This window comes from Nelusetta ayraudi, unplaced genomic scaffold (genome assembly GCF_046127955.1).
Source record: "Nelusetta ayraudi isolate G7.1 ecotype Tasmania unplaced genomic scaffold, CSIRO-AGI_Nayr_v1 ptg000027l, whole genome shotgun sequence".
In the NCBI taxonomy this organism is placed as follows: Eukaryota; Metazoa; Chordata; class Actinopteri; order Tetraodontiformes; family Monacanthidae; genus Nelusetta; species Nelusetta ayraudi.
In genome coordinates, this window is record NW_027466077.1 from 1,741,258 (window position 1) to 1,769,063 (window position 27,806).

The window sequence follows — 27,806 nt, forward strand, 5'->3', positions numbered from 1 at the left end:
ACAGTGTCTCTCGCCATGTGGGCATCGACAGGCTTCTCTCGTATTGTTCCAGAACAAACCTCCGTCACCGGAGATCAAACTGCGCCGCATGAAGGCGCAGCGTGTGACGAAGGCAGGGGGGCACCGCCGCCCCAGCTGGCAGGCAAGGGTGAGGAAGGGGGGCGGAGTGGGGGAGGGGGCGGCGTCTGCTAGGGCAGGTCGCCGTTGACGGCCCGACGCAGGGCGACGTCTGACAGATTTAGCGGGCTGTTTGCGTTTCCTTATCTGCCTTCAACATGCCGGCTCACAGTCGTGGTGGAGGAGGAGTGTCAGAGGTCATGTGACAAAAGGGGGCAGGGTGGTGCACAGGTGGGATTGAGGGGTGACAGCAGCGATGCTTTCCAGTCACATGATTGATTTGCCGTCTCGTTTTTTTTTTTCTTCTCTGGAGTCAATATTAATTGAGACATTTGCTCTCGTCTCTTTCCTGCTCGTACAATCTGAACCTCAGTCGTCAGAAAAGCAGCTCCTACCTCCTGATTGGCTGCCGTCAGCTCCTCCTCCAAGGCGGAAACCCTCTCCAGCGACACCCGTAGTCTCTCTCTGACCTGAGAAAAAACACAAAAGAAAACAAAACAAAATGCATCACAACTGATGAAGAGTTTCCTGTGCTGTGAAGAAGGAGAGGAAGAAGAAGAAGAAGAAGAAAAATGAAGCTGTGAACTCTGGGAGTTGCTCTTTCTCTGAAGGCTGCTGGTGGAAAAACCACGGGGCAATTACTGGCACTGTGTGGCAGCAGGACGCTGAACTTCCGCTCTGGAAGGGACGAGCGGCCGACCGCGACGGCTTCCCCTCCCCTGGCAGAGCGGCACCGTCGGGCCGCCTTTAGAAGTGAAGGCTTTCAGAGCCGAGGATGAATGGCTTCGCATGAGGGCGGCGGCCAAATCGCCCAAGGGCACTAAAGGTCACAGAACAGCAGCAGGCTGTGAGGAGGCGGGGCAAGACGTGGCTAAAATCAGCGGACGGTGACGGAACAAAAGTGCCATTAGATGAGGACGGATCATGTGACTTCTGCTTCCTGAAGGAAAAAAAAAAATCCAGATCTCCAGAAAACTGCACGCTTAGCCCTGTGTTTCCAGCCTGTTGGTGAATCTGCTCTGTTGGACCTTTGTTTGAATGTTTACATTGTTTTTCTATCTTGATTTTTGTATTATTAAGTGGACAAGGGGTAGGATTTAATAAGAAAATACTTCTTCCTATTCCTTTTCAAACATATTAACGTTTTGTTTTTTTTGTTCTGGACTGATTTAAGAAATTTGATTTGTTTTTGCTGCTTATTTGTTTATTTCTCACATGTTTGAAATGAAACCTTCATTCATTCATTTATTATTCATACATTTTTGCTTTTAGACACAATTCCATCCTAACCCTTTTTCCTCATACTCAGAAAGGAACAAAAACCAGCCAGTCCAAGAGGCTGGGGCCAACACCTGGCTGTGGGTGAGGCCACTAACTTGGGAGCGACATCAGAACCCTTTGTGATGTCACAGAGATGCCGGGACTACCAGAAGGGCATGCTTTTTTTTTATCAGTGAAAGGAGGAGCAAAGGAAGTGAAGGGCGGCCCCCTGACAGGGCTAGCGGCGCTAGCGGTCGTACCTTCTCATCGAGGGCCTTGTGGTGCTCGAACAGCGACTTGAGCGCCTTGAGGACCTCGACCTCGCTGGACACCCCCGACGGAGACTGAGCCTGTCGCTTGACCACCGTCATCCGCAGCGAGCGCTCGTGTCGGGACACCAGGCACTCCAGGTGCTCGAGCAGCAGCTGGGGGAGGACACGCAGAGCGGGTTAGAAAAAACGAAAAAGACGAACAAACATTCAGATTTACACAGAAGTAATTGTAATCCTCCCAGCGGCGCTCAAAAAAGAGGATTATGCTAATCTGGACTGAGGCAGGTAGTGGTGGGATGCCAGCGAGGTGATGAGCAGAGCTTCATGGTCCACTTCAGGTGATGCACACACACACGGATGGAGGTAAACAAACAAAAAAGTTTAGGAGATATAAGACTATCGAGATGAAAAGTTTTTCCAGTACCTTACAGAAAAAGTCAACAGTCTGTACGACCATCCGCCACCTGGGGTCGATCTATATTCTTGAGTTTTGCACCAACATTTCCCTTTTTCCCTCCACAATCGATGGATTTCCCCCTTGCGCATGAACTAAGCAAAGATTATAAAAGCCAACCGTAGCTTTTCGTTATCGTGATCATAGCTTGGTTTCGAACTTGTGCGATCTGGAACTTAGAAATATAAAGAAATTCAGCACATTCCTCTTTGCTAAGCTACATGCTGGCACATTTTTAGTCAGTGCCATCGCTGGTACAAAAGCAGGAAGCGGCTGTCGCGAGCTTAGCTGTCGGGAAAGAGATTAGCACTGCGGTAGCGGCTATTTTATCAGAGCCATACGGCACTTTCTCAGCTAAAAGAAGAAAAAAGAAGGTTTAGCTCCAAAAATGTACTGTAATGTGTTACAAAATGTGTGTGCATTTTGCGAGGGCAGAGCTGCCAGAGGGGCGGCGGAACGCTGTGTCACTGTCCTTCCTGTCAGCCATCACATCCTTCGCACGCGCTCAATAACATTTCCCAGGGCAAAAACAACACAGTTTGTTGGCTAAATATTTTCGTCCCTGATCTCGGTTCCAACCCGACTGTCGTGTCGCGAGTGCCCGTTGGTGACAAACAAACCCGGCTTAATTAAAGTTTGCCGTCTAATTGCCCGTCAGAAGACTGGAGGTGATAATAAAGTGAAAATGACTTCTTTTTCCTCCCCGTTTCTTCTTCTCAACCCCCCAAAAAGCTCCACCCCGTCTTCTGCAGCTGCTTGTCAAGCTAATATATTCTGCCTCCGCCCCGCAGAGACAGATTGTGCACGGCGGTGAATCCACACCTAATCAGCGGTGGGATGGAAAGCAGTCTTATCAGTCAGAAACAGAGTGAGCACGCTCCTTTTTACAAAAAAACGGAGGGAAAATGTTCTTGGAGTGAAGTTGTGCGACTAAAACGAAGCCGGTGATGTCTGCGTTCGTTGACCGGGACGCTGCAGGGGTGAGGCGGGGACTCAGGGTTTTCACTCCTGAGTTAGCCGTCGGTGAGACGCGCAACCAAAACGCATTGAGCAAAGTTGAGCAAGCGAACGAGGCGGGTCGTGGAAGCGGCTGCTTCACCTCACGGCTCCTGCGGCGTTAAAACCCTGCGGGTTGCCATAGTTTTTATTTTGGCTGTCACAGCAGGCGGTCGTTGTTGAAGCCTATGTGAAATTTGAATGAAAAACATCCAAACAAGCTTCCCTGTGCAGGCACTAAGCACCTCAATGCCTCTGAGAATCAGCACCTGGTCAACGCTGTGTTGTGTTGTGCTGTGCTGTGTTAGGAATGCGTGGAGGTGCCGCCCTCACCCTGGTGTTGTTCCTCTCGGCTTTGAGCTCGGAGATCTCCTCCTCCTTCTCCAGCAGCTGCTCCCGGCAGGCGTTCAGCTCCTTGGTCAGCGCTGCAAACTCCTGAATGGGACAGGGGAGAGAGGGAGGGACAAAATGAGAAGTGAGATTTGAAATTTATTTGGAATCGAGGAGCCGCTCTTAAATTTCACTCATCCATCTTGCCAATTTCCTAAAATTTCATTGGACAATCGATAATCAGTTATCCTTTCTTTCCCTTCCAAATTGAAAGCCACCAGCTGCCACTAAAAAGATCCTCAAAACAAGACAACAGCTGAAAACAGGACATGGCAGACAGCTTAGCTACTGCAAAACACATTAGCACGGAGACTACAGTGACTGACTGAGTTCAGTCAGAGATGGAATATAAAAAAATCTGCAACAAATGATTTTTCCTGGTGGAAGTGTCAAAGTTCAAAGCAGCTAGCATTGTCGCAGCTAGCCACCCAGCGGTGATGCACAGCGACCAGGAAGTGCGTCAACACGTTTTCCATTCTGATCTGTGGATGCAGAGACTTGGAGACGCGCTGGAGTCCACAACCAAGCAAGCTCGGCACGGAGTCGCACCGCAAACAGGAAGCAGCTGAGGCAACAGGCAGCGCGTGATGGAGCAGCAGGCCCGGGGGGTGGAGAGGTGGTTGTCTTTCAGGACCACAGATCAGCGGTTGATGCAGAAAGATGCAGACTAGTGCAACAACGGCTGGATGGGGCAAGGCAGGACGGGGAAAAAGGCAAAAGGTGAGCCGCGCTGACGGGGAGACGGCTCTGGTGATGAGGAGGTTGTGGATTTAGACGGAGGAAAGCAGGCGTCTGTTAAATGGAAGAGCAAAAACGCAAAGCGCCGACGCTCTTGTTTTGAAATGCTAATCAGCGCCGACGCAGAGTGTTTGCACAGGCGCCTCTCGAATAATCGTGAAGAATAAGCAAACAGAGGGAAGGGAACCGCAGCAGCCTCATCAGAGGGCTGGTGGTCCTCAATCAAAACCAGTATTTATATCAGTTTATTTTCAAGATTAAGTAGGAAATATATACACATATATATATATATATTTTATTTTTATTTTTTTTAAGCTTTTTTTTTAAGCTTTTTTAGTACTAGGAGAAGACCAACGACCATCAAAACTGCAGAAATATTTACTTCATAAAATAAAGCATACTGATTCAAGCTCACTTTCTTAACAGGAATTTCCTTTTTTTTTATTAGTTGACGGCAGCAGATTGCAGCAGAATTTAGTGTGTGAGATTTTTTTCCCACGAAAACATCACAATTCTCTATAGGTGTCATCCGTCTCTTGGAGCATCCATCCTCATTCAGATGGCGCACGCCAGAAGATGAGGGCTATAAGTCATTGTTACAGCCGAGCTCCTGGGATGGTTGTGTTCAGTGTCTCATGGCTGAATCGCGGAACCCTAAGCAAACTTTTGGAGCGACACAAAAAAGGCCTTTTAAAGCCTTGATTTTAGTCTCCAACACACAATTACTTCAGCTTGTAGTGTTATTAAATTGACGCATATCACAGGCTCCGAATTATCTGACACCATGGTCTTCATCCTCATCTTCAAAAAGAAGCTCCTGCTTCATGGTTGCGTGTAAAACTTGGTTCTGCACAATTGAAAAAGAAAAAAGAAAAGAAGAAGAAGCAGCTCGGGGCTCATTAATCCGGCTCCCTGCAGGAAGGCGGCTAATCTAAGTCACCTCCTCTGAAAGAGGGAAAGCAAATCCCTTGAGCAGCAGAATTGCATCATTTGCTTTAATGCACCGGGATCCCCCAAATCCCCAAACCGTTGCTGTTGCCCCCTAGAGGCTACAGAAAAACTAAAAACTGAACAAAATGTTCTCCGCTGTGTTAAAAACACCAAAGAGTTCACAGTCTCTTTCTTGAAGGCCCCTCAGATAGGACAGCTCCAGGGCTCTGTTGGATAAAAAAAGACTTCAGATGCGGCTTTAGATACACCTAAAAGAAAGGCGCTGCAGCCGTTTGCAAGAAAACAATAACAGGATTATTAAAAGAAACAAAAAGAGCAGTGGCGCCTCCTCAAAGCCCATTAAATATTGAGCGGGACACACGTGCAGTTAGCCGATTTTGTTGCATTTAGATCACTCTGCAGTACCTACAAATACCCTGGGGGCGAGCTCGGCAGGGAGGAATCGCCACGGAGTGCATCCGTGTGAAAAGTGCATTAGGTGTGAGGAGCCGCGCTGCATTATTTAGAGACTGGAAATGGAAGCAAATGGAGTTTAGCTTTCCGTTCACCTGCTATTTGTTTTGCTCCATCTCTCGAGGAGAAAGAAAACAACAAAAAAAACAACAACTTGGCGACTCTTCATCCCCAGGAGGCGCTGCGCTCCAGGCGCTGAGCTCATAAATAACCAGAGGACGGGGAGGCGGTGGCAGGGAGGCACGAACGCAGAGCGGCGGAGAGATGGTTTGCGTGACATGACATCCTGCTGTTACCGCGGCTGATGTTTCAAGAGCAACAGCCAGGTGGAGCTGCACGGACGGCAGAGAGAAGGGCTGCAGGTGGAGGACGTCCGGTAAAAATGCCTCGGGGTGGGAGACGGTGACAGTTTCACCGAAGCCGAGGCTGGTTTTGACTGTGGGCTCGAGCATCTAGATGGGTAACGGTGCACCAGAAACGGCCTATCAGCTTCCATTTGGAAAAGAGAAACAGGAAGCGATTGTTTGGGTGCTAACCTATGGCTGAGTCGTGCGCAGCGGCAGTTTCATTTTTTTTTATTTTAATCAAAATGACCCGGATGCACAAAATCCGGCATGGCTGAAACTTTTGCTCCACATTAGCACGATTTTACCTGCAAACAGCACCAACACGAACTGAGTGGAGAACCCTTAAAATGGAAAGAACTGGGCTTGACTTTCCTCCCTGAGTGAGTTTGGACTGACAGCAAGAATTAAACCAGCTGTCAAACTTCCACTCTGAAAAAAAAAAAAGCAAAAAAACCCTGACAAAAAAAAAAAAAAAGGGTATATGGCTTTCTGGAGAGAAGCAGTTAGATAGGCAGCCTGCCGATTTGCCGAGTGCAGGGCAGCGAGCTGGCTCTGATTGGCTGACACACCTCCTCAGCTCTTGCAAGACAAGTCAACGGAAAAATCTGGGGGGGTGGGGAATTATAAGCAAATTCAGGCGGCGGGCGGAATGAAGTCGGTGTAGCCGAGCGTTGGAGTGGCGGCGGCGACAAACAAGATTGAAAATAAGTCAATTAGAGCGCAGAGTAAACTTCAGACAACCAGGCAGCAGAAAACAAATCTGAGTCCAATGACTTGGAAGAGGCTTTGGAAAAATTTGAAAAATGAGCACTTTCTTTCTCCAGCAAACAGACTTTGATTCAGTGTTCCAGAAAAAAACAAAAAAACCAGAGGAAGAGCAACAGCGGGTAACAGGCAATAAGCACAAAACAGACGCCTGGTTGTGTTCTCTCAATTACAGGAGGGGGTGAACTCATGTTAAAAAAAAGAAGAAGAGCCCTACAAGACGGCAGGTCTTTAATATTTGATAAACAGTGCGATATTTACGGTGTAAGGCTGAAGGACGGAGGGCGGCAATGAATAAATGATGAGACGAGGCTCCGCTGGCGACGGGTAACAAATATCCACGGATGCAAGAGAGCCGAGGCGCTTTCAACGGATCTCAAATCAGATTTAAGCGTTCAAGCAAAGCTGAAAAAAAAACAAGACACGCGGGTTAACTCGCTGACTTTTCCTGGAATCTTTGACATTTATCTCACGCTCTCACAAACTCGGATCGTCCTGAGCCTGCGTCAACCCGGCAACAAGTTCTCCAGCAGGAAAGTGTTTTCTTCCATCGAAAAAAAAAAAAAGTGGCACCAAGGACACCTTCGCTTGCACCTGCACCACTGACGAGAGAACCTCGGCGACATGAATATTGAGCAGGTGCGCCAGAGCTCCGTCGTACCCTTTTTCTTTCTTTTTTGAATTTCCAGCAAAGAAAGTGGCGGCCTGGCGAGACGTCCGTCGCCACTTCAAAGAGCCAAAAAACCAGGAACCGCAGGAGCGCAGACAGCAGAGTGATTTAATAAGAAGTCCAGGAGAATCTGTACAAGGCGTCATCATCAAAGCACCGGAGCTTGAGCATATGTGTGTGTGTGTGTGTGTGTGTGTGTGTGTGTGTGTGTGTGTGTGTGTGTGTGTGTGTGTGTGTCAGTGTGTGTCAGTGTGTGTGTTTCGTTGCTTTACTGATACAGGAGAACACGGAGAATTCCTTTATCCGTGTCCTCCACCAGGGAATCAAACGGCTCCACGGACGCAGAAGCTTTTCGAATCAAAGGGAATCCGTCGGAAGAAAGAGGAACAGCCGGATCAATGCGGCTCCGTAAACACTTGATTTCATTCCGCTTCAGTGTCTGTGACTTTTTTTGCGGAGCGGAGCGCCACTTCATGACAAGGGCTGAAAAAAAGATGCAGGAGTTGCAAAAGATTAGCTTATAAGACTTTGAGTGGGCAAAAATCAGGGAAGGTTGGTGTGTGTGTGTGTGTGCGTGTGTGTGCAAGATGTAGCAGCTGATTTACGCTAACCTTTAGCCGCGCCGTGAGAGGAGGCGGTCCCTACTCTCACAGAGGCCCCTTGAGGCCGAGTCGTAAATCGCAGCACGCTGGAAATTACAGCCGCACTGATTTACAGCCCTTCCGTCGCCTAATAACTAATTTGGGCTCTTTGGAATTCTCGAACAGGGAGCAGCGTTGACCGCGGCCATGAAGCCCTAACACCCAAATGTTCTTACAAAATAAAATAACTTTGAATATTGTTTAATTGATTAATTACTTATTAATGATTATCCTCCGAGCGATGGCTCCGACTGAACTGGAATTCTCCATATTTGCGTCTTTTCCAGCGCAAATGCGTCGAGTTTCCAGCACTAGCAGATGCAGAAAGGATCAGAGTGAAGTGAACCTCGTAGAAGTGCCGAGCGTGACCTTGCAGCTCATGATCCACCTGGAGGACTGGAGACCAACCGACTGGAGGTGAGGGGAAGCTGATGCGTTTCAGGTCGGTAGGGGAAAAAAAAAAATCTCCTCATCTAACGCATCCGCACGTACTCCCCCTCCGACCTCCACCCACCCCACTCCCCACCCCCATCACCGCCACCTGCTCTTGTCTCCTCCCAACATCTGAGCCTTTGTCTCGGTCGGCGGGCGCCGTTATCTCTCTCCTCCAGCCCTCCCCCTCCTGCCACTCGCCGCATCACAAAAGTCGTGGAATGCAATGCAGCGCCGCCACTGCCGCCGCCTCTCGATGAGACGCGGGAGCAAGTTCAGAAAGATGCGGCCGGCCTCAAACTGAGCAGAGCTCACTCGGGCTTGTTTTTTTGTTTTCTTTAAAGGTTACGCTACTGAGGTTTCAGGTTTTTAATGCCACATTCTGCAAGCTTGATTTCAGATTTCCGCCCAGAAATTACTCTGGTCCAGGTTTGACGTGTGTAGTTCTCTGTCTGGCCACAAGGTGTCTTGGTCGGGAGGAAAACATGTTGTCAGGTGTTGCGTTTTGGAACGACTGTGTTGCTGTTTGGAGGTCGTGGAATTTGGACACCATTACTATAGTTCACACGCACTCTCTCTCACACACACACACACACACACACACACACACACACACACACACACACACACACACACACATGTGGTCGTTACATGAGAGTGACGTCTAGCCCGTGGAACAAGCCACACCGGGGTTAGCATCTTGATGGCTAGTAGCCATTAGTCGAGCTTCTATAGTAACCAACCACGGAAGTCCTCTGTTTCCATTCAGGGTTTTACAGGATCTTAACAGCAATATGAATTCAAAGAATTCCGTAAAACTTCGAGGTCAAGTCCCGACTTGCCTCGCAACATCTGCAGGGGGGAGACGCGGCGCCGCTACAAACGAAACGCAACAACCGTAACCTCCGGCGCTCCCGACGAAACGTCCTCTGGCGCCGCTCAAAATCATTAGCGGCTGTGAGCATGTGGCATTTGGAGAAAGTCCGGCGGCAAGCACGCTGACCCTAACAATGCACATCGGGCACCACTGTTGTTGTTGTTGTTGTTGTTGTTGTTGTTGTTGTTGTTGTTGTCATTGTCGACACAGTGTGGGAGGAGAGAGCGGCGGCGGCAGCTAGTCAGGAGGAATTCAAACACTGGCACAGCGAAGAAGGACGAGGATGCTGATGATGCTGATGATGCTGATGATGCCATCCGGAGTCCGGAGATGAGTGATTCACTGACTTCAGAGTTTGACAGACAACAGGAAGTGGGCAGCAGAGGCTGCACGTGCACACACGGGATGATTTCCTCGTGAAATATTCTGCAAACGCGAAGCGGCGTAAGCAATTTTTTCTACCCCGCCACCTGTTTTTTTTTTTTTCATTAAATCCGTGCACACTATATGAATGTAAACTCCATATGCACCCGAACGGGTCGATAAATCTTTCATTGGCCAGGACGACCTGCGAGTTACAGCCGCGTCTCCCGCACTCGGGTCAGTCACTTCGACCTGCGAGGCTTCGCTGTTATGTAGGCCGGGGGTGTGTGTGTGTATGTGTGGGTGTGTGTGTGTGTGTGCGCGGGGGGGATGGAGGGGATGACGGAGTGCCGGGACATCCACGGCAACACAACACAGACGCACAAACGCATCACGCGGGTCTCCCAGAGCGCCGTCTTAGCGCCGAGATGAGGTCACGCCAAGGGTAAAGGAGGAGAAGCGAGAGGAGCTGTCGAGGAAAAGAAACGCACCTTTCTCAATAATACATCAGCAGGGTGGGAGGGAGGGAGGGGAGGCGGGGTGGGAGGTTCTATAAAAAAGTGCGTCTCGTCTCCTGACATTGAGAAGCCGTGAGGATGATGCAAAGCGACGCGAGCGTCTGAGCCCCGAGACTCGACTCGACTCGCCAGAGGTACAAAACAGCAGGAGGCTGCCGGGGTTTTTTTCCTCCTCAGAAACGTCGAATGCAAGGCTGGATTTCACCGCAACGACACGTCCGACCTGCCTGTCGGCCGTCTTCTGGGGCTCGTTAGGTGATTACAGGCCGCGTTAATTCGGCAATTAGACCGTTGTTAAACCCCGCCTCCACCCGAAGGTCGGTCGCTTCCCACCCACGCAGGAGTTCAACTTCGCCTGACGTCTGATCGTTGCACCGCTAGTTGCCGTCGTTTTGCACGGCCTGCTACACCGAAACAAACCGGCTCCCCGCAGTGAAGAGGGAGGTCCCCAATACTGCAGCCAGAGGGGGGCGCTCACGCTTAGGCTGTAAATACCTGGAAATATTTATCCAGCTTAGGCGTCGTCAGCATAATGTTGTGAGCACAACCTGAAGGAGAACCACGCACGCGCGGGAGGCCTTGTGAGACGAACGACGGTAAAGAAAAAAGATAAAGGAAAACCAGAATATTTGTGGGTTAATTCGCTTTTTGTTTCATACCGTTTTTCTACCATAGTTTGCCAGTTTGACGTCGTATTTACAATCCTTGACAGGTTTAACCAGGTTTTCAATGCTGAAGATGCAGGAACTTAAGAGCTCACCACTCACACACACGCACACCCACACACACACACACACACACAGACACGCACACGCACACGCACACACACACACACACACACACCCACACACACACACACACACACACACACACAGACAGACACAGAGGATGCTGGTGACAGTAACACATCAGGAAATGAGGAAGAAGACTAAAATGAAAAAAAAAAACTACATTACTGCTGTGACTGACTTTGCGGCGGGCCGGGCCGACCTTGAAAGCGCGCGTGTTTTCCTTCCACTCCGACTGCAAACTGTGCAGCGGCGGGAGGGATTTACAAAGCGTAGCTCGCCTATTGATAAAAAAAAAAAAATAAAAAAAAAAACATCACACCTGAGAAGCTCTCCTCGCCATCTTAAAACGGCGGATAACTCGACCTCTCGGCGCCCCGGAATCCCTGCAACTCCGGCCGTCCGCTCACAACCATATTAATATCCCGCATCCCGGAGCTTCCCTCGGGCGTGTGACAAATAGCGCCACAGAGCCCACTGGCTCAATAAAACAGAGAGGCGGGAAAAACGGTGATAAATGTCGCCAGGCCTCGGAATGTTATTTAATCCGCCGAACGGATTCGGCGCCGCCGCGGCACAACAAGGGTAATCTGGCCGCCGGAGTCGTCATCGGATCGCAACCCGTCAACCGCGCCGTCGCAAACGATGATGGATCGAGTGCGATCGTGTCGAACCGCTTCCCGTCCCCTGGCAACAGGGGGCGGATTTCTGCAGAAACGCCTGGAGGAGTCGGGATCCTGGAGAACCGATCGTGCGGTAGATTTGTTGAGGAACAGGAGACGTTTTTTTTTTTTATCCCCCCACCCCGTGTGATGCCTCCTCGGGGTTGTAAAACTCACCAATCAGCGTGTTTTTGTGTGCTTTACGTGCGTGTGTGTGTGTGTGTGTATCAGTGCCCGCATCACAGCACAGCTGCACGTGCAGCCGAGGGAGCGACTCCATGCTAATCAGTTTGCAAACCCCAACAGGGAATCCCCGCCCACAAACCCAAGGCTATTTATATCCAGCACCTGACTTCCTGCCACGACCTGCCACTTCCTGTTCCTTCTCAGCGGGAGTTGGATCCCCCCCCCCCCCGGCAGAAAAATCTCCCTGGAAGTTGGGGAACCATGCATATTTAGCCCTCTGTTTACAGCCTCCTGCCGTGCTTTGTTGGACCGCGCAGAAGAGGCCAAAAAAAAAGAAGGTGGCCTCAGAGGGCGGAGCCAAGAGCCGCCCCTCCCCCCGTGACATCACAGAGGGCTGGACAAACTCTAAAAGAAATTGAAAAACCTCAAAACTACTACCGCCAACGCGGCTGAAGAGACTGAGGGGGAAGTTCTGAGGGGTCAAAAGGTCACAAAGTCCCGTCTCCTCCCGCCTCGACCCTCGTCACCTTGGAAACAAGCGCTCTTCTGCTTCTCCTCCTCCTCCTCCTCCTCCTCCTCCTCCACCTCTCCCTCCTCCGAGCATCGTTGCCATAGTGAGACGCTGCAGCTGTTTGCTCTCCCGCTGCCGGCGGAAATCCCAGACGTCGGCGCTGTTTAACAAATCCTTCGTTTGAAAAAAAAATAAAAATCACACCCCTGCAGCACCGACGCCCGTCCGGCAAAAACGCACCGAGCGTGAGATGCGTTTGTTTCCTTGGAAACTGTTTCTGTCTTTCTTTCTTTTTCTCTTTCGCTCTCTCAAACGTGTCCGCCCACTTGTACGACCACAATCACCGTGAGATGAGAAAAATCAGCCTGCTGAAAAAAAAAAGTCGTTAATTTATCTCTACACATCCGTTCAGGCCTGATGAGGGGAAAAAAATGACCTTGGAATTTTTTTTTCTCTCAGAGACGACCAGAACTACGAGTGTTATACATGGTATCAACAAATTAAATAAAGGGAGGGTTGAGGTGGGCAGGCTGGTTCTCACTTCCTATCTTAATAATGCATGCTGGTATTACCGCTCTTCTAAAAATGGATCTGCTCCGGTCAGGGCAGGAAGTTCCGATGCTCCGGGAGCGGCCAGAAGATTTTCCCTCCGGAATGTCGAAAAGTTTCCCCGTCGTTTCTTTCTTTCTTTTGGCCTTTTTATCAATTATTTTCAATAATTCCACCTCGTCGAGTCCAGACCCACCCCTCCTCTTTCCTCCCTCCTCCCTCTGCGGCTTGTTGCTACCGCTGCACTCTCACCTCTCCTCTGTAGTTTAAAAGCTGGAAACAGCTGTCATTAAACTACAGAGCGGCGTCATCGGGACGCTTTTCCTGTAAATTGGCTGGTTATCATTCTGCCCCTTCCTGCAGCCGCTCAGGTCGCTCCAGATGTTTGCGTGCCCCCTAACTAAGAGCCAAAAGGAAAAAATAACACAACAACACACACGCACGCACACGCCGGGAGTGTAAAAGGCCCCCGAGGCCAACGCCGCTTCATGATAACGATGTCGTGGCTCTTAATCTGCTGTCCGTGTTGTCTCAGCGCCTTCAGATAATAGAGAATTTTAAAATCAATGTTGGGCAAAACATTAAATCTATATAACACACACACACAAGACGGAGTGAATAGCAATCACACCGTCCTCCCCCTCCCTCGCTCCCTCCCTCCCTCCTCCAGCAAGGAGGGCCAAACAGCCAGAACGACAAAACTGCGCTCCCCGTCCTCCGTCCCCAGCAAACGAAAGGTCATCGGCTCTGGGGCGCCGGCGCTGCTGCTGCTGCAGGACGAAGAGGGGGAGGAGGAGGAGGAGGAGGAGTCGTGCATCACCTTGATGTTTCCATCCACGGCTGCCGCCAGTCGCAAAACACCGGCTTGCAACCAGCGATCAGGAGTATTCATTTATCGCAGCAACCGCGTCAAACTGCAGGTTCATGAAAACTGATGCTTAGCTGGATATTTGACATGTTTCAAAGGAAAACAAAGGATCAAACAAAGTGTCAGAGAGCGGGGCCAACACCCGGCCGTCTCGTGATCCCTGCCACTGAGATTGATTTTTCTTTTTTCTATTTTCTTTTTGGAAAGTGTCATGAGTCATGAGTCAGCTCTAAATTTGGCAGCCAAAAGTAGCAAAAGTAGTTTAGTCTGAAGCAGCAGCAGCAGTTCATTCATGCACAGCCACGTTAAGCCTCTAAATCCAATATTCCAATAAGAGCGTTCCTCCCTCCCTCCTTTCCCTCCTTCCTTATCTACTTCTTTCTGTCTTTCCTTCCTTTCTTTACTTCCTTGCATGACAGCAGGCGACGCTACAGAGAGCGGCTGCCAGGGTTCAGAGTTTGCGGCAACTTTGTGGAGGGGAGTACGTTGCAGAAAAAAAACAAGGACACAACTACTCATGGGAAGCACGAGAGGCAGAGAGAGAGAGAGAGAGGGAGAGAGAGAGGGGGAGAGAGTGAAAAGCCGCCATGACTCACAGATGCTGCATTATGGAAATCTGATGCGCTGATTGAAATTCAAATGGGCCTCGCTTTTCTATTTTAAACAGTTTTTTTATGCTTTTTTTTTTTTTTTTTTTAACTTGCAGTTTGCACGATGCGCCATCTGATGCAAACAGAAGCTCTGGGTATCATCTGGAACCTTGTTTGCAATTCAAGGTGGACGCTCCGCCAGATTTTTACTCCTGCACACGCAAGACGACCAAACTTGAAATCAAAAATCTAGGGAGGCGAGGGAGGGGATAGGAGGGAGGCGATGGGACGGCGGGGGGGGAGGGAGGTGCCCCTGTTTGAACTTTGGCCGCCGTGTTAATTAGCGCTCAGGGCGAGAAGTCGAGTCCGCACGTTGTTGCATATCGAGTTCAGCTTCCCCACCGAGCTGCAGCTGCAGGACGAGTCTCGTGCATTCAATGCATTCAATTGAGCGACAGACAAAACAACCTTCAGCATGAGATTAAAGTGCAAAAGCGCTGGCGGAACCTTGACTGTGGGAAGGAGAGAGGCCAAGTGTGCACGAGAAAAATTGGAAACAGGGAGCAGACGGAGGTGTTTGCATCCTTCCATCCTTCCATCAGGCCGGACCTTCCACGCCATCCACCCCACTCATTGCATCACATGGTCTGAGTGGAATCACAGCAGGGATGCAGGAGAGAGAGCAGCACAGGTCGGGAGGGGGAGGGAGAGAGAGGGGAGGACAAGGGCGTTCACAGGGTGAGCGATTTCTTCTGGGGTGATCGGCTTCCCTGACTGGGATCCAATGAGGCGGAAGGAAGAAAAAAAATCAGTGCCTGCAGCATCGACACTTTAAGGCTTGAGGGAGTCACATGAAATGGAGTTGATTCGAGCAGAAACCCACCAAAAACCACCTGTTCAGCAGCACTGCTGAGGGCGAACAGAGCGGGAGACGGTAGGGAGAATCTGGGGGTGGGCGGGTCCGGGCGGGTGATACCGAAATGTCATTTCCTGTGTTCTGGATAGCATCACTGGGGGCTGACAGGAAGTGGATCTGCTCCAGGCGCCGCGGAGGAAATGAACGACCGGCCCGGAGCGCCGCCACGATAACCGACTCCCGGGAATGTAAGATCTTTGACCAACAAGATGGATGAGCTAGCGGCGCTGACCCGGCACCAGAGGGAATTTCGGGAGAGTAGCATCATGCTGTTTACAGAGACATGGCTAACGGAGCTAACACCGGACACGAACGTCACGCTGGACGGATTTCATCTTCTACGGACGGACAGGACAAAGGAGAGCGGAAAAAGGAAAGGAGGTGGGCTGGCAGTGTTTGTCAACGATAGATGGTGTAACCCTGGGCACATCACTGTTAAGAAGAAACTCTGCAGTAAGGACATTGAGCTGTTAGCGGTTAGCATGAGGCCATACTATCTGCCAAGGGAATTCTCGCATGTTATCGCGATAGCTGCGTATGTTCCCCCCTCTGCTACCGCTGAAGCGGCCTGTGACGTCATCCACTCCACCGTGAGCAGGCTGCAGACACAGCACCCTGATGCCCTTCTTCTCATCTCTGGGGACTTTAACCATGTCTCTCTGTCCTCCACTCTGCCCACATTTACCCAGTATGTCACATGCTGCACCAGGGACAATAAAACACTGGATTTACTGTATGCTAACACCAAGGGGGCATACAGCTCATCACCTCTCCCCCCCCTGGGAAGATCTGACCACAACCTGGTACGTCTCCTGCCTGTGTACAAACCTCTTGTCCGCAGACAGCCAGTGGTCACACGCACTGTTAAGAGATGGTCTGAGGAGTCTGTGGAGGCTCTGAAAGACTGTTTTGACACAACGGTGTGGGAAGAACTCAGTGACTCTCATGGGGAGGACATTGACAGCCTCACTGACTGCATTACGGACTATATTAACTTCTGTGTGGATAACATCGTACACACCAAGACTGTACGGTGTTTCCCAAACAACAAACCCTGGATTACACCCGACATAAAGGCTCTGCTTAAGGAGAAGAAGAGGGCCTTTTTGTCGGGCAACAAAGAGGAGCTAAAGACTGTGCAGAGGGAGCTGAGGAGGAAGATCAGGGAGGGCAAAAACAGATACAAGATGAAGATGGAGGAACAGCTGCAGCAGAACAACGTCTGCGGAGTCTGGAAGGGCCTGAAATCCATCACTGGTTACAAGGAACCTGCCACCCAGTCTGAGGGGGATCTAAAGTGGGTGAACGACCTGAACACTTTCTTTAACAGATTTGACCAGTCACCCACCCCACCCCCTGTCCAGTTACCACTGCTGCAACCCCCACTACCTACTGTAACTGTGACTGGCCCTCCCCCCACCTCAACTGACCCCTGTTCAACAACACTCTGCATCCAGACCCCCTGTGCTCCCCTGTTCCTCTCAACTAGCCAGGTGAGGACACAGCTGAGAAGGTGCAAGGCAAGGAAGGCTGCAGGTCCAGATGGCATAAGCTCAAGGCTCCTCAAATCCTGTGCAGAGGAACTGTGCGGGATAGTGGGACACATCTTCAACTTGAGCCTGAGACTGGGGAAGGTACCAGAGCTGTGGAAGACATCCTGCTTGGTACCAGTGCCAAAGACCCCTCACCCAAAGGACTTCAACAGCTATAGGCCGGTGGCGCTGACATCGCAGCTGATGAAGACCCTGGAGAGGCTGGTTCTTGGTCATTTGAGACCCCTGGTAAGACCATCGATGGATCCACTGCAGTTCGCCTACCAACCTGGCATCGGGGTGGATGACGCTGTCATCTACCTCCTTCAGAGAGCCCTCTCTCACCTGGACACGGCTGGGGCTACTGTGAGGATCATGTTCTTTGATTTCTCCAGCGCCTTCAACACCATCCAGCCGCTGCTTCTGAGGGGCAAGTTGGAGCACTCTGGAGTGGACGACCTCCTCACGGCCTGGATCCTGGACTATCTCACTGATCGTCCGCAGTACGTGAGGGCTCAGAGGTGTCAGTCGGACACTATCATCTGCAGCACGGGGGTCCCTCAGGGTACGGTTCTGGCCCCGTTCCTGTTCACTCTCTACACTGCAGACTTCACCCACAACTCAGCGAAGTGCCATCTGCAAAAGTTCTCTGACGACTCTGCCATTGTTGGCCTCATCACCCATGGGGACGACACGGAGTACAGAGAACTGACCCAGGATTTTGCAGTCTGGTGTCAGAGAAACCACCTCCAGCTCAACGCAGGAAAGACCAAGGAGCTGGTGGTGGATTTCAAAAGACGCAAGCTCCCCCCCCCCACACCGGTAAACATCCAGGGAGTGGACATTGAGATTGTGGAATCTTACAAGTACCTGGGTATCCACTTGAACAATAAACTGGACTGGTCACTCAACTCTACTGCACTCTACAAGAAGGGACAAAGCAGACTCTTTCTGCTCAGGAGACTCAGGTCTTTTGGAGTGGAGGGGGCTCTTCTTAAGTCCTTCTTTGACTCTGTGGTGGCATCAGCCATCTTCTTTGGAGTAGTCTGCTGGGGAAGCAGCATCTCTGCTGCTGACAGGAAGAGACTGAACAAGCTGGTGAAGAAGGCCAGCTCTGTCCTGGGCTGCCCGCTGGACCCTGTGGAGGTGGTGGCTGACAGGAGGATGATAGCTAAACTATCTTCTCTGATGGACAACACGTCCCACCCCCTGCAGGGGACCCTAACAACACTGGAAAGCTCGTTCAGTGACAGACTTCTTCACCCGCGGTGCCTCACGGAGAGATACCGCAGGTCCTTTCTTCCGGCAGTGGTCAGACTCTATAATCAACACCAATAACCTCCCCAAACCGGACTAAATGCAATAACCCTCCATCTATTTATAACGTGCAATAATTACTCAGCTGCGCATATTTTTCACTGTTTTTCTCTGTACAGGCTCTTGTTTATTTACTTTTTTACTTTATACTGTTTTGCACTATTTTAGGTTATTAGGTTATTTTTATACGCTCTGTTCACTTTATTCTTGTTTGCCCTATCTTCTGGCTGTTGTAACACCTAAATTTCCCCGTCGTGGGACGAATAAAGGTTTATCTTATCTTATCTTCACATGACCACACCCCCGAGTCACCCCCAGAGAGAGCCCACCAACGGACAAACCCCGCCCACTCGTCGTGGACGCGTGTAGAACGCAGGACGAGACAGGAAGGCGGATGATGGTGACGTCATGATGCACAAATTAGCAATTACCAAGGAGACACAATGGCAGTTGGCAAAACTCTAAGTATATTTTTGTCCATCACGGTCAATGTCCACAGTTTAAATCACTTGTAGATGTTTTCATTTATAATAAGAATGACATTGTTTTGTACCAGCCTATTTATCGCCTAAAATATATTAATTCAATAGACGTTTCTTGAACTTTACTATAACTTGCGCTTAATGGCAGGAAAAAATAGACTTTTAAAACTGTAAAATAACAACAGCACGCTCATAAAAAAAAAAAGCTGCTGCTAATTTATCCCACTGGAGGAGAATCAAAGCTCCGTCCCCGGCTGATCACCAACCGAAAACCACCTCAGTGGCTAAACACTAAAAGTGACCCGGTGGCGACGAGGGGGCGGGGCCAACAGAGCCTCCAGAGTCCACATGTGCAGCGGTGGCAGTGGCGGTGGCAGCGGCGGCGGCGGCGGCGGGATGAACGGAGCGTCTGTGGACCAGGCTAACGCGGTTAGGACCAATAAAGCTCCTCGTGTTTGTCCTTAGAGAGCGGCGGCAGCTGCTGCAGCTCACCCCGCTTCTCGTCTCCAGTGTTTCATCAGGAGGTCGTCTGCTTTTTGTTTTGTGCACGTTTCTTAACTTTCGAGCGCCTTCGATCTCGATCGCCATCGCCACAGCGCAGAGCCAGGACGCAGAGGAGAAAGAAAGAGGAAGACGACCACAAAGTGACATGACCAGAAAGATAGCCATACGAGCCAGCGAGGCTAAAAAAAATAAAGACGTTTGCCTGAAATCAGAGTGATTTGTGTGCGTCGTGCCGTGAAATCACACTCGCGGCAGAACAAAGCTCTGAGAAACCTGGATAATAATCACTTCCAACTCGCCCAGCAGGAGGCGGTGGAGCACAGCAGGCTGTAAACAGAGGGCTAAATGTGCTAAATGTCGTGTACAGAGCTGCTTCACTGACGTGCGGGATGAGAAATAAAAAGAGCTGAAATTGTTCGGGGGAATGAAACCATTTCAGAGTGAATAAAGACACGGATGAAAAGCCTGTGAACACGATTTTTTCCGGAGATTCACAGAATGACTTTCACCAGAATGCTCTCCCGGAGTTCGGAATATGAATTGTGCAAATCTGTATTCGCTTGCAGCGTTGAAACAGAGGTCATCAGGCCACAAACAACCACATTTCTTCAGACGTATCCAAACGAGTACAAGAGTTTCTCTCTATTTTTCTTTAAAGATACTCTTTAGATCAGTGACTCTTTCACTTGCACTTCACCAGCAGCATCAGCAGCATCAGCAGCATCAGCAGCATCGGCAGCATCAGCAGCAGTGTAAGATTCACTCTATTCAGCTTTTAAACAGCGCCACTTGGTACAAAACGCGACCAAGAAGAATGCAACAGAGCCAAATGACCATGATTGAGGTGGAATCCCACTGAAAACACGCCAGCGTCTAGAGCCTCATCTGAATCCAGGGAGAGTGGAGGGGGCGGAGCATCACAGAGCCGCAGCGTCTCCCTGTGCAAACTTCCTGATCGGCTCCATCTGTTTATATTTACTGCTGGGCCTGCGTCTATTTCAGGCGCAGCCTCTGACCCTGCTGGACTGACGAACGCAAGCGCAGAGAATTTTTAGCCCTCTAACTTCTTTTTTTACAACAAATCTGCACCAACCAAGGAACATTTCGTCATTTGTGCAGCGACAAATCAGAGCTATTCCAGTCCCGGTGAAACGCTGCACACACCAGTTCAGATTACAGCCACGTGAAACGTGTTAGCGCGTTGATGAGCCACCTCGCCGTCTCTTCCCCGACGCCTCTATTTTTACAGACAGCCGTCGCACGCGGGCAGCCGACACGCAGAAGCAGCGAGTTTAAACAGCCGAAAACCTACAACACGGTCGGAAACGAAAGCAAATGATATCAGAATCACCACCTCAACTTTTGCAGTTATGGAACGAAATTTGTATAAAGAGTATATAAAAAAAAATATAATAATAATAAAATCAAAATCGTAAACGTAATCATAAGCTGCAATAAGCTCTGGTACATACTAAATTGTGTGTGTGTGTGTGTGTGTGTGTGTGTATAGCTGTCAAAAAAACACTAATTAGACTGAACACGTTTGTTTTGCAGCTGTGAGGTCGCGACCTGCCAGGTGTTGCCTTTTCCCCTCCCTCTAAAGAAAACAAAACCGTTCGCAGGTTCGTGCGAACCACCAACGCTGACATGCCACCTGAGCGCCAGCGACGGTTCGTCCGTGAGTCACTCTGCATCTTTTTAAATGAACACAACGCAACATCAGCAGCAGCAGCAGCAGCAGCAGCAGCAGCAGCAGCAGCGGCAGCAGCAGCAGCAGCAGCGGCAGCAGCCTCGGCCTGCTGAATTATTCAGGCCTTCTGCCACAAACGCATGGCTCGGAAATCACCTCGGAACGCTGCCCGTATCCGACCTAATCCCGGATGCGTATCAGCAGACTGGCTGCACGATATTTGTTATTTGTCTCCAATTTGCGTCTAATCCTGCCGTCTAAGTGCAAATCGGAGCAGATCCACCGCTGGGCGAGCAGGCAGGCAGGCATGCAGGCGCTGCGCGGTGAATAATGAGCCGCTAAGAAATCCCAGCTGCAATCATTGACAGTGATAACGTGCTCAGTCAGTTGCCTCATCGCATCACCGAACCCCGGAGTGGCGTTCTTTTTCTTCTTCTTCCCCTCCTCCTACTTCTCCTTTATCCGTTGGCGTCGACGGGATCAAATTGAACCCGATGCATCTCCGTCTCCCAGCCGTCGGCGAGGATCTGCGGCGGAGAGCCTCGGCTAAACTTCCTCAGTGATACTTTGATTGTGTGAGTGAAATATTGAATTATGTTAGAGAATTCGTTCTGGGGTTTCATCCCCGATGGGATGAAGGAACGGCTGCTCTCTGGCTGCGTCGAGATTCAAGTTTGTCGGGTGTCAGCTGCGGCGGCATGCACATTTTTGCCTGCAGCGTCGCGGCGGTGGAGAAATAAATAAACACGCACACCAACAAGGAGAAGCACAACAGTCGCATGTTGAAACAACCTGAGCTTCCGCTTCCTCCCCAGCGGTCGCTGTGGTTTGTTTTTTAATCCTCCAAGAGATAAATTAAGTAGAACAGCGTTTTGGCCCTGACAATAAAAACAATTACAATTGAAAACGAATTAACAGGTGAAAAATTCCCGGCCGGCTGGAAGAGAATCACAAGACATCTTGAATCACGATTCTGGGAGGCGATGACAGAAACAGAAGAATCGCTGGAGCGAAGCCTCTTCTTCCTCCTCCTAGTCCTCCTTCACAACGACGGGCGTGGCAACGCCAATCCTAATGCCGACACGAGAGGCAGTCGCCGTTTCCACGGCAACAGAGATCCTCCGATCTGCCGATGTCGCCAGTTCAAAGGCGGCGGCGGTGGCAGCGGCCTGCGGGGGCCAAACGGGGGTCCTGGCCGGAGCCGCGTCACGCCAGGCCCCGGCTGTCAGCTCGCGTTAGCGACAGATCGGGTGCGTGGAGGTGGGGGGCAGCGCTGTGTTAGAATCTTCAAGGTACAGTGTGTAAAACTCTGCCATTTGGTGGCCAGATTTTAGAATGCAGCACTTATTCGTTCACCCTCCCTCTCCCAAGCAAGCCAGTGGACTGCAGTGGACTGCAAACACAAATCTGGATACCTTGTCCACCGACTTCTTTGTTGGTTTTTATGCAAGATGTATAAAAGATGGCAGATCTGTGTATATTCTTGTATAGAAATAAGAACCGTTGAATAGGGAGAAAGGCCAAATTACTTAGGCAGAATATCAAGCTTTTACCAAGATAAAAATCATAAATGAGGTCAAATTTTACACACTGGACCTTTAAAACTGGGCACTGAGGGCAGCGGGGGAGGGGCGGGCTTACGTGGGCACTTGCTCTCATGACTCTGGGTCACCAGAGGACGAGAGCTACTCGACCGAGCGACTTCACCTCTGGAGTGAGGGAGGCAGTGCGACTGCGAGGGGTGCGGGTGGGGGTGGGGGGGTGTAGGGTGGGAGTGGGGGGGTGGGTTCAGCAGCTCGCCGTCAGACATTTCGAGGGCGGCTCACCTGCCAGAGCCGATGGAGCTCAACAGCTAAGCCATCAGGATCAGAAAACACAAAGCGAGAGGGGGGAAAAAAGAGGCGGGGTTGGGGGTGGGTATCTCGAAAAGGCCAACGACAAGAAGGGTGAACGTGCACGGCCTAAACAACGCACGTTTCCTTCCAAATGGACACGGCGGACGCGTTCAAAACAGCAGAAATCTGTGTGACGCTTTTTTTGCCTTTTTTTTTTTTTTTTTACAGCACCTCACCTCACCTCCATGACACACACACACACACACACACACACACACACACACGTACTTTGCATGCAAATGTATTTTCCAAAAGCCTGTGAGTGAGGCGTCAGCGCCGACGAGATGATCTGGGGTTGAAAACCGGAGGAAGCAGCTGAAGCTCCGGCTGCTTCCGCAGGTGAAACCCAGCAGAGACGCCCTCCAGAGGGTCATTAAAAAGGTTTAAAACAGAAAAAAAACAGAGGGAGCAAATTGAGTCGGTCCTCCAATATCTGCTGAAGTTTAATTACAGCGCCCCCTGGTGCCCCTCGACTCCCGCCAGCTGCCGCGTTTCACACCTTCATTTACACCTCTGAGCCACTTGGCCCAAATAACCTCCTCCGAAAGGAGGCGGGGGCTGGTGGCTGTGGGGTGAGTGGTCTCGCTTTCCTGCAACAGACGAGGACAAGCAGGCATGACAGCGGATCGGAATGCTCAGAGGATCGTGGGTAATTAGGCCGGCGGTCGGCGGGGGGGATTTTCTGTGCGCAGGTGCCGCGAACACGTCCTGGTGGGCGCTGTGGTTGTTGCGAGCCAGCCGGGAGGCTGTATTGATTTTTAGCTTGTGGAGGGGTGGCGGGTGGTGCACGTGTCAACCCCTCCCCCCCGAAACACATACCCCTATTGACACCATGTAAACTTTACAGCCCGGTTGTTCGAATGAAGCAGCGGGACTCCACTTCACAGTCTAATCCATGTAAACAGCTGTTAACCTGCGCTGTTAACCTGCGCTGTTAACCTGCGCTGTTAACCCCCCCTGCAGCATTCACGGCCACACGAAGGGTGAGGGGGAGAGATAGAGAGAGAGAGCGAGAGAGAGAGAGAGAGAAATCCCATTAACCTGTACCCACTTGGTTACGGCTTCCATGGTTACAGGTCAGAGGCCGGGGGATGAGGGGTTGGGGGCGGGCGAGCTGTAATAACGCCGCATCGACTTGTTTGTTCTCGTGCAGGTTTCACTTTCAGTGCCGTGTTTCCCGCTAATGAAGCGTTTGCTCGGCCCGTCCTTTAGCTCCCGTCCACCGGGAGGGGCCGCGCCTGCTTCCTGGAGTCTACAACAAAAGGTCGCACGAAAAATTGCAGAAGAAGAAAAGGCACCAGGGTTGAGGATTCGGGCGGGGAAAAGCGGGGATCAGCGTAAAATGCGAAAATTATTAATTTTTTTTTGTCAACAGCTGGCGCTGAATCTGACACAGCAGGCCTTTAAGTTGAAGGAAGAAGAAATAAAATGTAAAAAAAACAACAAAAAAAAACAAAAAAAAAACAAGCAGTTGAAACCAGCACAAAAGGAGAGAGGAATGGAGCAGCCGAGAGACACCAAGTTGGTAGCTGCGATGACCCCTAGAATTGCGCAAAACCTAAATAATATAAATTTAAAACTGGTAATGGAAACACCTGAACTTTGAAAAACCTCTCAAATGCCACTAAAAGGTCTCACGAGGTGGTTTTTCAGACGTATCAGTGGCGGTATATCGCAAAAGTTCCTGGAAACATTTCTTTTCGCATTTACACGTCATCGGATGTGACGCATTATGTTTGGGCGGAGGAGGAGACGGAATATATATATTTTTTTACAAGTAATCAAAAAGAAAAATATATCTACCACTCTTGACAGCAAACAACAAAAAGCAGATTTATAAAAGAAATTCTGTACACTGTAACTGTAACTGTAACACTTTGGGTCTCACGGGACGACATTTTACGAGAATTACGGCTTATGTACTTCACACCATTCAGTGGAAACACCTGCAAAGCGCAATTGTACTTTGTCGAAACTTTTGAAACATCACTTTTATTTTGCGATAAACTGTAACGTAAACGCGGCTAGAGTCAGCAAACACAGCAAGTGTTGCACCATTAACAGAATCAAATCACTGCCAAGTGCCTGAACAGGTGAGCTAATGAACCCGGCAGCCTCCAAAGGCTCTCCGTTACTCAGCTTCACTCAAAACACAAGGTTGGGATCAGGAAGTAGAGCCAGCAGAGAAGAAAGAAGAAACCTTCGGCACCACGGACAGCGAACAAAATTCTATTTTATTCGCAGTGATAAAGACGTAAAACACCAACACAGTGTCTCCCAAGGATCTCCAGCCTTCAGATTAATAATTCAGAATCAGGTTTCTGCTACTGACCTCACTGACAATGAAGCCACATAAACGACTGAATGAAACAAACTTGGCCCAAATTAAAAAGAACAGACGTCTGGGACAACAAACACAGGCAGCTGGCAAGCATGCACGTGGGAGGCTTTGACCCTGGAACCGACACACTAGTGAACGCTACCAAGGATTTAAGGGGGCGCCAGAGAGCCTCCAGCGAGGTGCTCAGCGCTGAGCTAGCGCCGCTTTTATTAGCCGTCATAACTCACAGCTCGCAGCTCTAAAAAGCTACCTGAGCTGTTTTACCAACCGGGACCTTCCCCTCCCTTCTTGGAAGGAGGTCAAACATCTCAAAGTAGCTCCATCCATTCCTTCATAAAATGCACCAATCCCAGCTTTGAATTTATTCTGGGAGAAAAAGGGGAGAAATTCCCAATCCCCAATTGTGTTTTTCCTCATAAACGACAAGCAGCTGCAAAGTGAGGCAGAGGATTGCAGCACCGTTGCATCAATGCAGAGGTCGTCAAACCCCCGGCTGAAGAGGCTTTTGTTTTCCTTATGTGAGCATGTGAGTGTGTTGGTGTGTGTGTGTGTGTGTCCAGATTCTCTCTGGAAGGTCTCAGCGGGACGTGCAGCACCCGCGCTTGCACCGTCAGGAGCGACTCCAGCAGATAAAAGGACAATGTCTGACAACGAGAAGAAGGAAGTCGGTGGGAGCTCTGCCTGATCCAGCACATCCAGTTACTGCAACCTGGCTGTGTTTTTTTTTTTTTTTTTTTTTAAAACTCTTTTCAGAGTAAAAAAAAAATGGGGCTCCTTCAGACTGGTAATGCAAACATGAGCCTGATGGTGATTAACAGGCTGAACGTCGGCCCCAGAACAACCACTCACCCCCCCGGCCCCCCCCCAGTAGGAGTTGATGGTTCCATTATTGAGACAATTTTTTTCCCCCTGCTGTCAATATTTATTAGCCAATAGCCTCAACAATGTGCAGGTCACATGACCCACTGCCTCCAAACCAGTGTCCACTTTGATACAACAAATACCGACAAATAGTAAATGATTTGCATGAATTTTCTCCCCTCCGTATAAAGCGAACGTCTTTTTTGACTTTTTATTCAGGTTCCAAAATGTGCTTATTGATCAGCACACGCACACACACACGCACACACACACGTACACACACACACACACACACACACACACACACACACACACACACACACACACACCAATATAAGCACACATGCACACACGCACGTACGTAAACAGGCGTGCACGTGGGGAGGGGCGGGGCGGCTCTTGCTTTCGAATGCTCACTCATCCTTTTAATCGGTGTTGGAATCCATCAAAGTGGGTCAAACGCAGTTCCCCATCTGCCCGGGACAGATTTTAAATGCACGAGGGCTGATTAGAAAAAAAAAAAAAAAAACAAGCACAAAAATAGGCCAAATGAAACCGACAGACACACACACGCGCACACACACACACACACACACACACACACACACACACACACACACACACACACACACACACACACAGCAGCAGCAGCAGCAGATAGATTCCGAGGGGGAACGACTGTGCGTTTGTCATTTCTGGGTGTCGCCGGCGCCGTTTTTCAGCAAATTACCGTCTGACGGCGCAACAAAGGAAAAGGTCAAGCACGTCCATCCCAATCGGTCCGCGGCCGCCGCCACACATCACCGTGTTCAGTTCATGGGTCATTTGCATTTTGCGCATCACATGACACACGGGGGAGGGCGTGGCATATGGCAAGAAAAAAAAAAAACAAGTGCAAGGCGACGCGCCCCCCCCCACCCCCAAAAAAAAAGACCCTATAAATGTTTCTGTCCGCAGCTCTGTTGTCAGGTCACACACACACACACACACACACACACACACACAATCCTGAAGTAGCGGGCGGGACCGGCGCTCTTTAGCCAATGGGCACGCGGCAAATGCAGGGATTTCCAAGATTAAGCGCTGACACGCGACAGGCGGACAGAAAGGTCACTCGCACAGCGGCTCCGTGGTCGTCTCGTCTGAATCACATCCCAGCAATGAAGCTGCTCGCCGCAAGAGTCTCGAGAGGAGCCGATGCCTTGGATAAATAAATAAATGAACTGCTGCTTTCCGAAGATAACCTGCGAATGCAGTGATTAATGAGTGGGAAAGAAGAAAATAATGGACTCTGCTGCAGTTTTTCGTGCAAGCTCAGTGAATCGCACAGCGTTTTTCACACGGCTCTCTTCAAGGTCCTGCTGCTGGTCTTGACTGAGCAACTTTTATGTCACAGCAACAAAAAAACACAGCTTCAAGGACTCAGGCGTGCACTGGAAAAAGACTCTCCCGTCGCGATGACTCTCATTGGCTGCGTTTCCAGTACAGTTTTTCGCAGGATAAAAGCGATATTTTCCTAAAATAGCTGCGTTTCCATTGCTCCTAGAATTGCGCAAAACCTAAATATCGCAATAAGAAAAATGATCATGGAAACACCTAAATTTCGGAAAACCTCTCAAACATGTTTTTTTTTCCGCATTTACACGTCAGCGGTTCACTTCAAGTGAAAATGGCACGTTACGTTTGGACGGAGGAGGAGACGGAATAATTTTTACAAGTGATCAAAGAGAAAAATATAACAACCACTCTTGACAGCAAACAAACGTAAACAAACAAAAGCAAACGTAATTCTCGAGCGGGACGAGATTTTCCGAGAATTCACACCATTCAATGTAAACACCTGCAAACTGCAATTGAACTGTAGTGCAAG

The 27,806-nt window shown here is 50.0% G+C and overlaps 1 protein-coding gene across 11 annotated transcripts in view; it reads right to left on the reverse strand.

The window, feature by feature from the left end:
- The window catches only part of ppfia2 (PTPRF interacting protein alpha 2), an 80,207-nt gene that overhangs the window by 22,998 nt on the left and 29,403 nt on the right, over positions 1-27,806 (reverse strand). For all 11 annotated transcript variants that reach the window (XR_012927120.1, XM_076030027.1, XM_076030030.1 and 8 more), the window contains 3 exons: positions 3,433-3,534; positions 1,638-1,802; positions 513-587 (listed from right to left, as the gene is read on the reverse strand). Coding sequence is in view for 10 of the 11 variants with exons in the window: in XM_076030027.1 (XP_075886142.1) it covers positions 513-587; positions 1,638-1,802; positions 3,433-3,534 (342 nt within the window). In the remaining variant the exon portion in view is untranslated. The remainder of the gene's footprint in view (positions 1-512; positions 588-1,637; positions 1,803-3,432; positions 3,535-27,806) is intronic.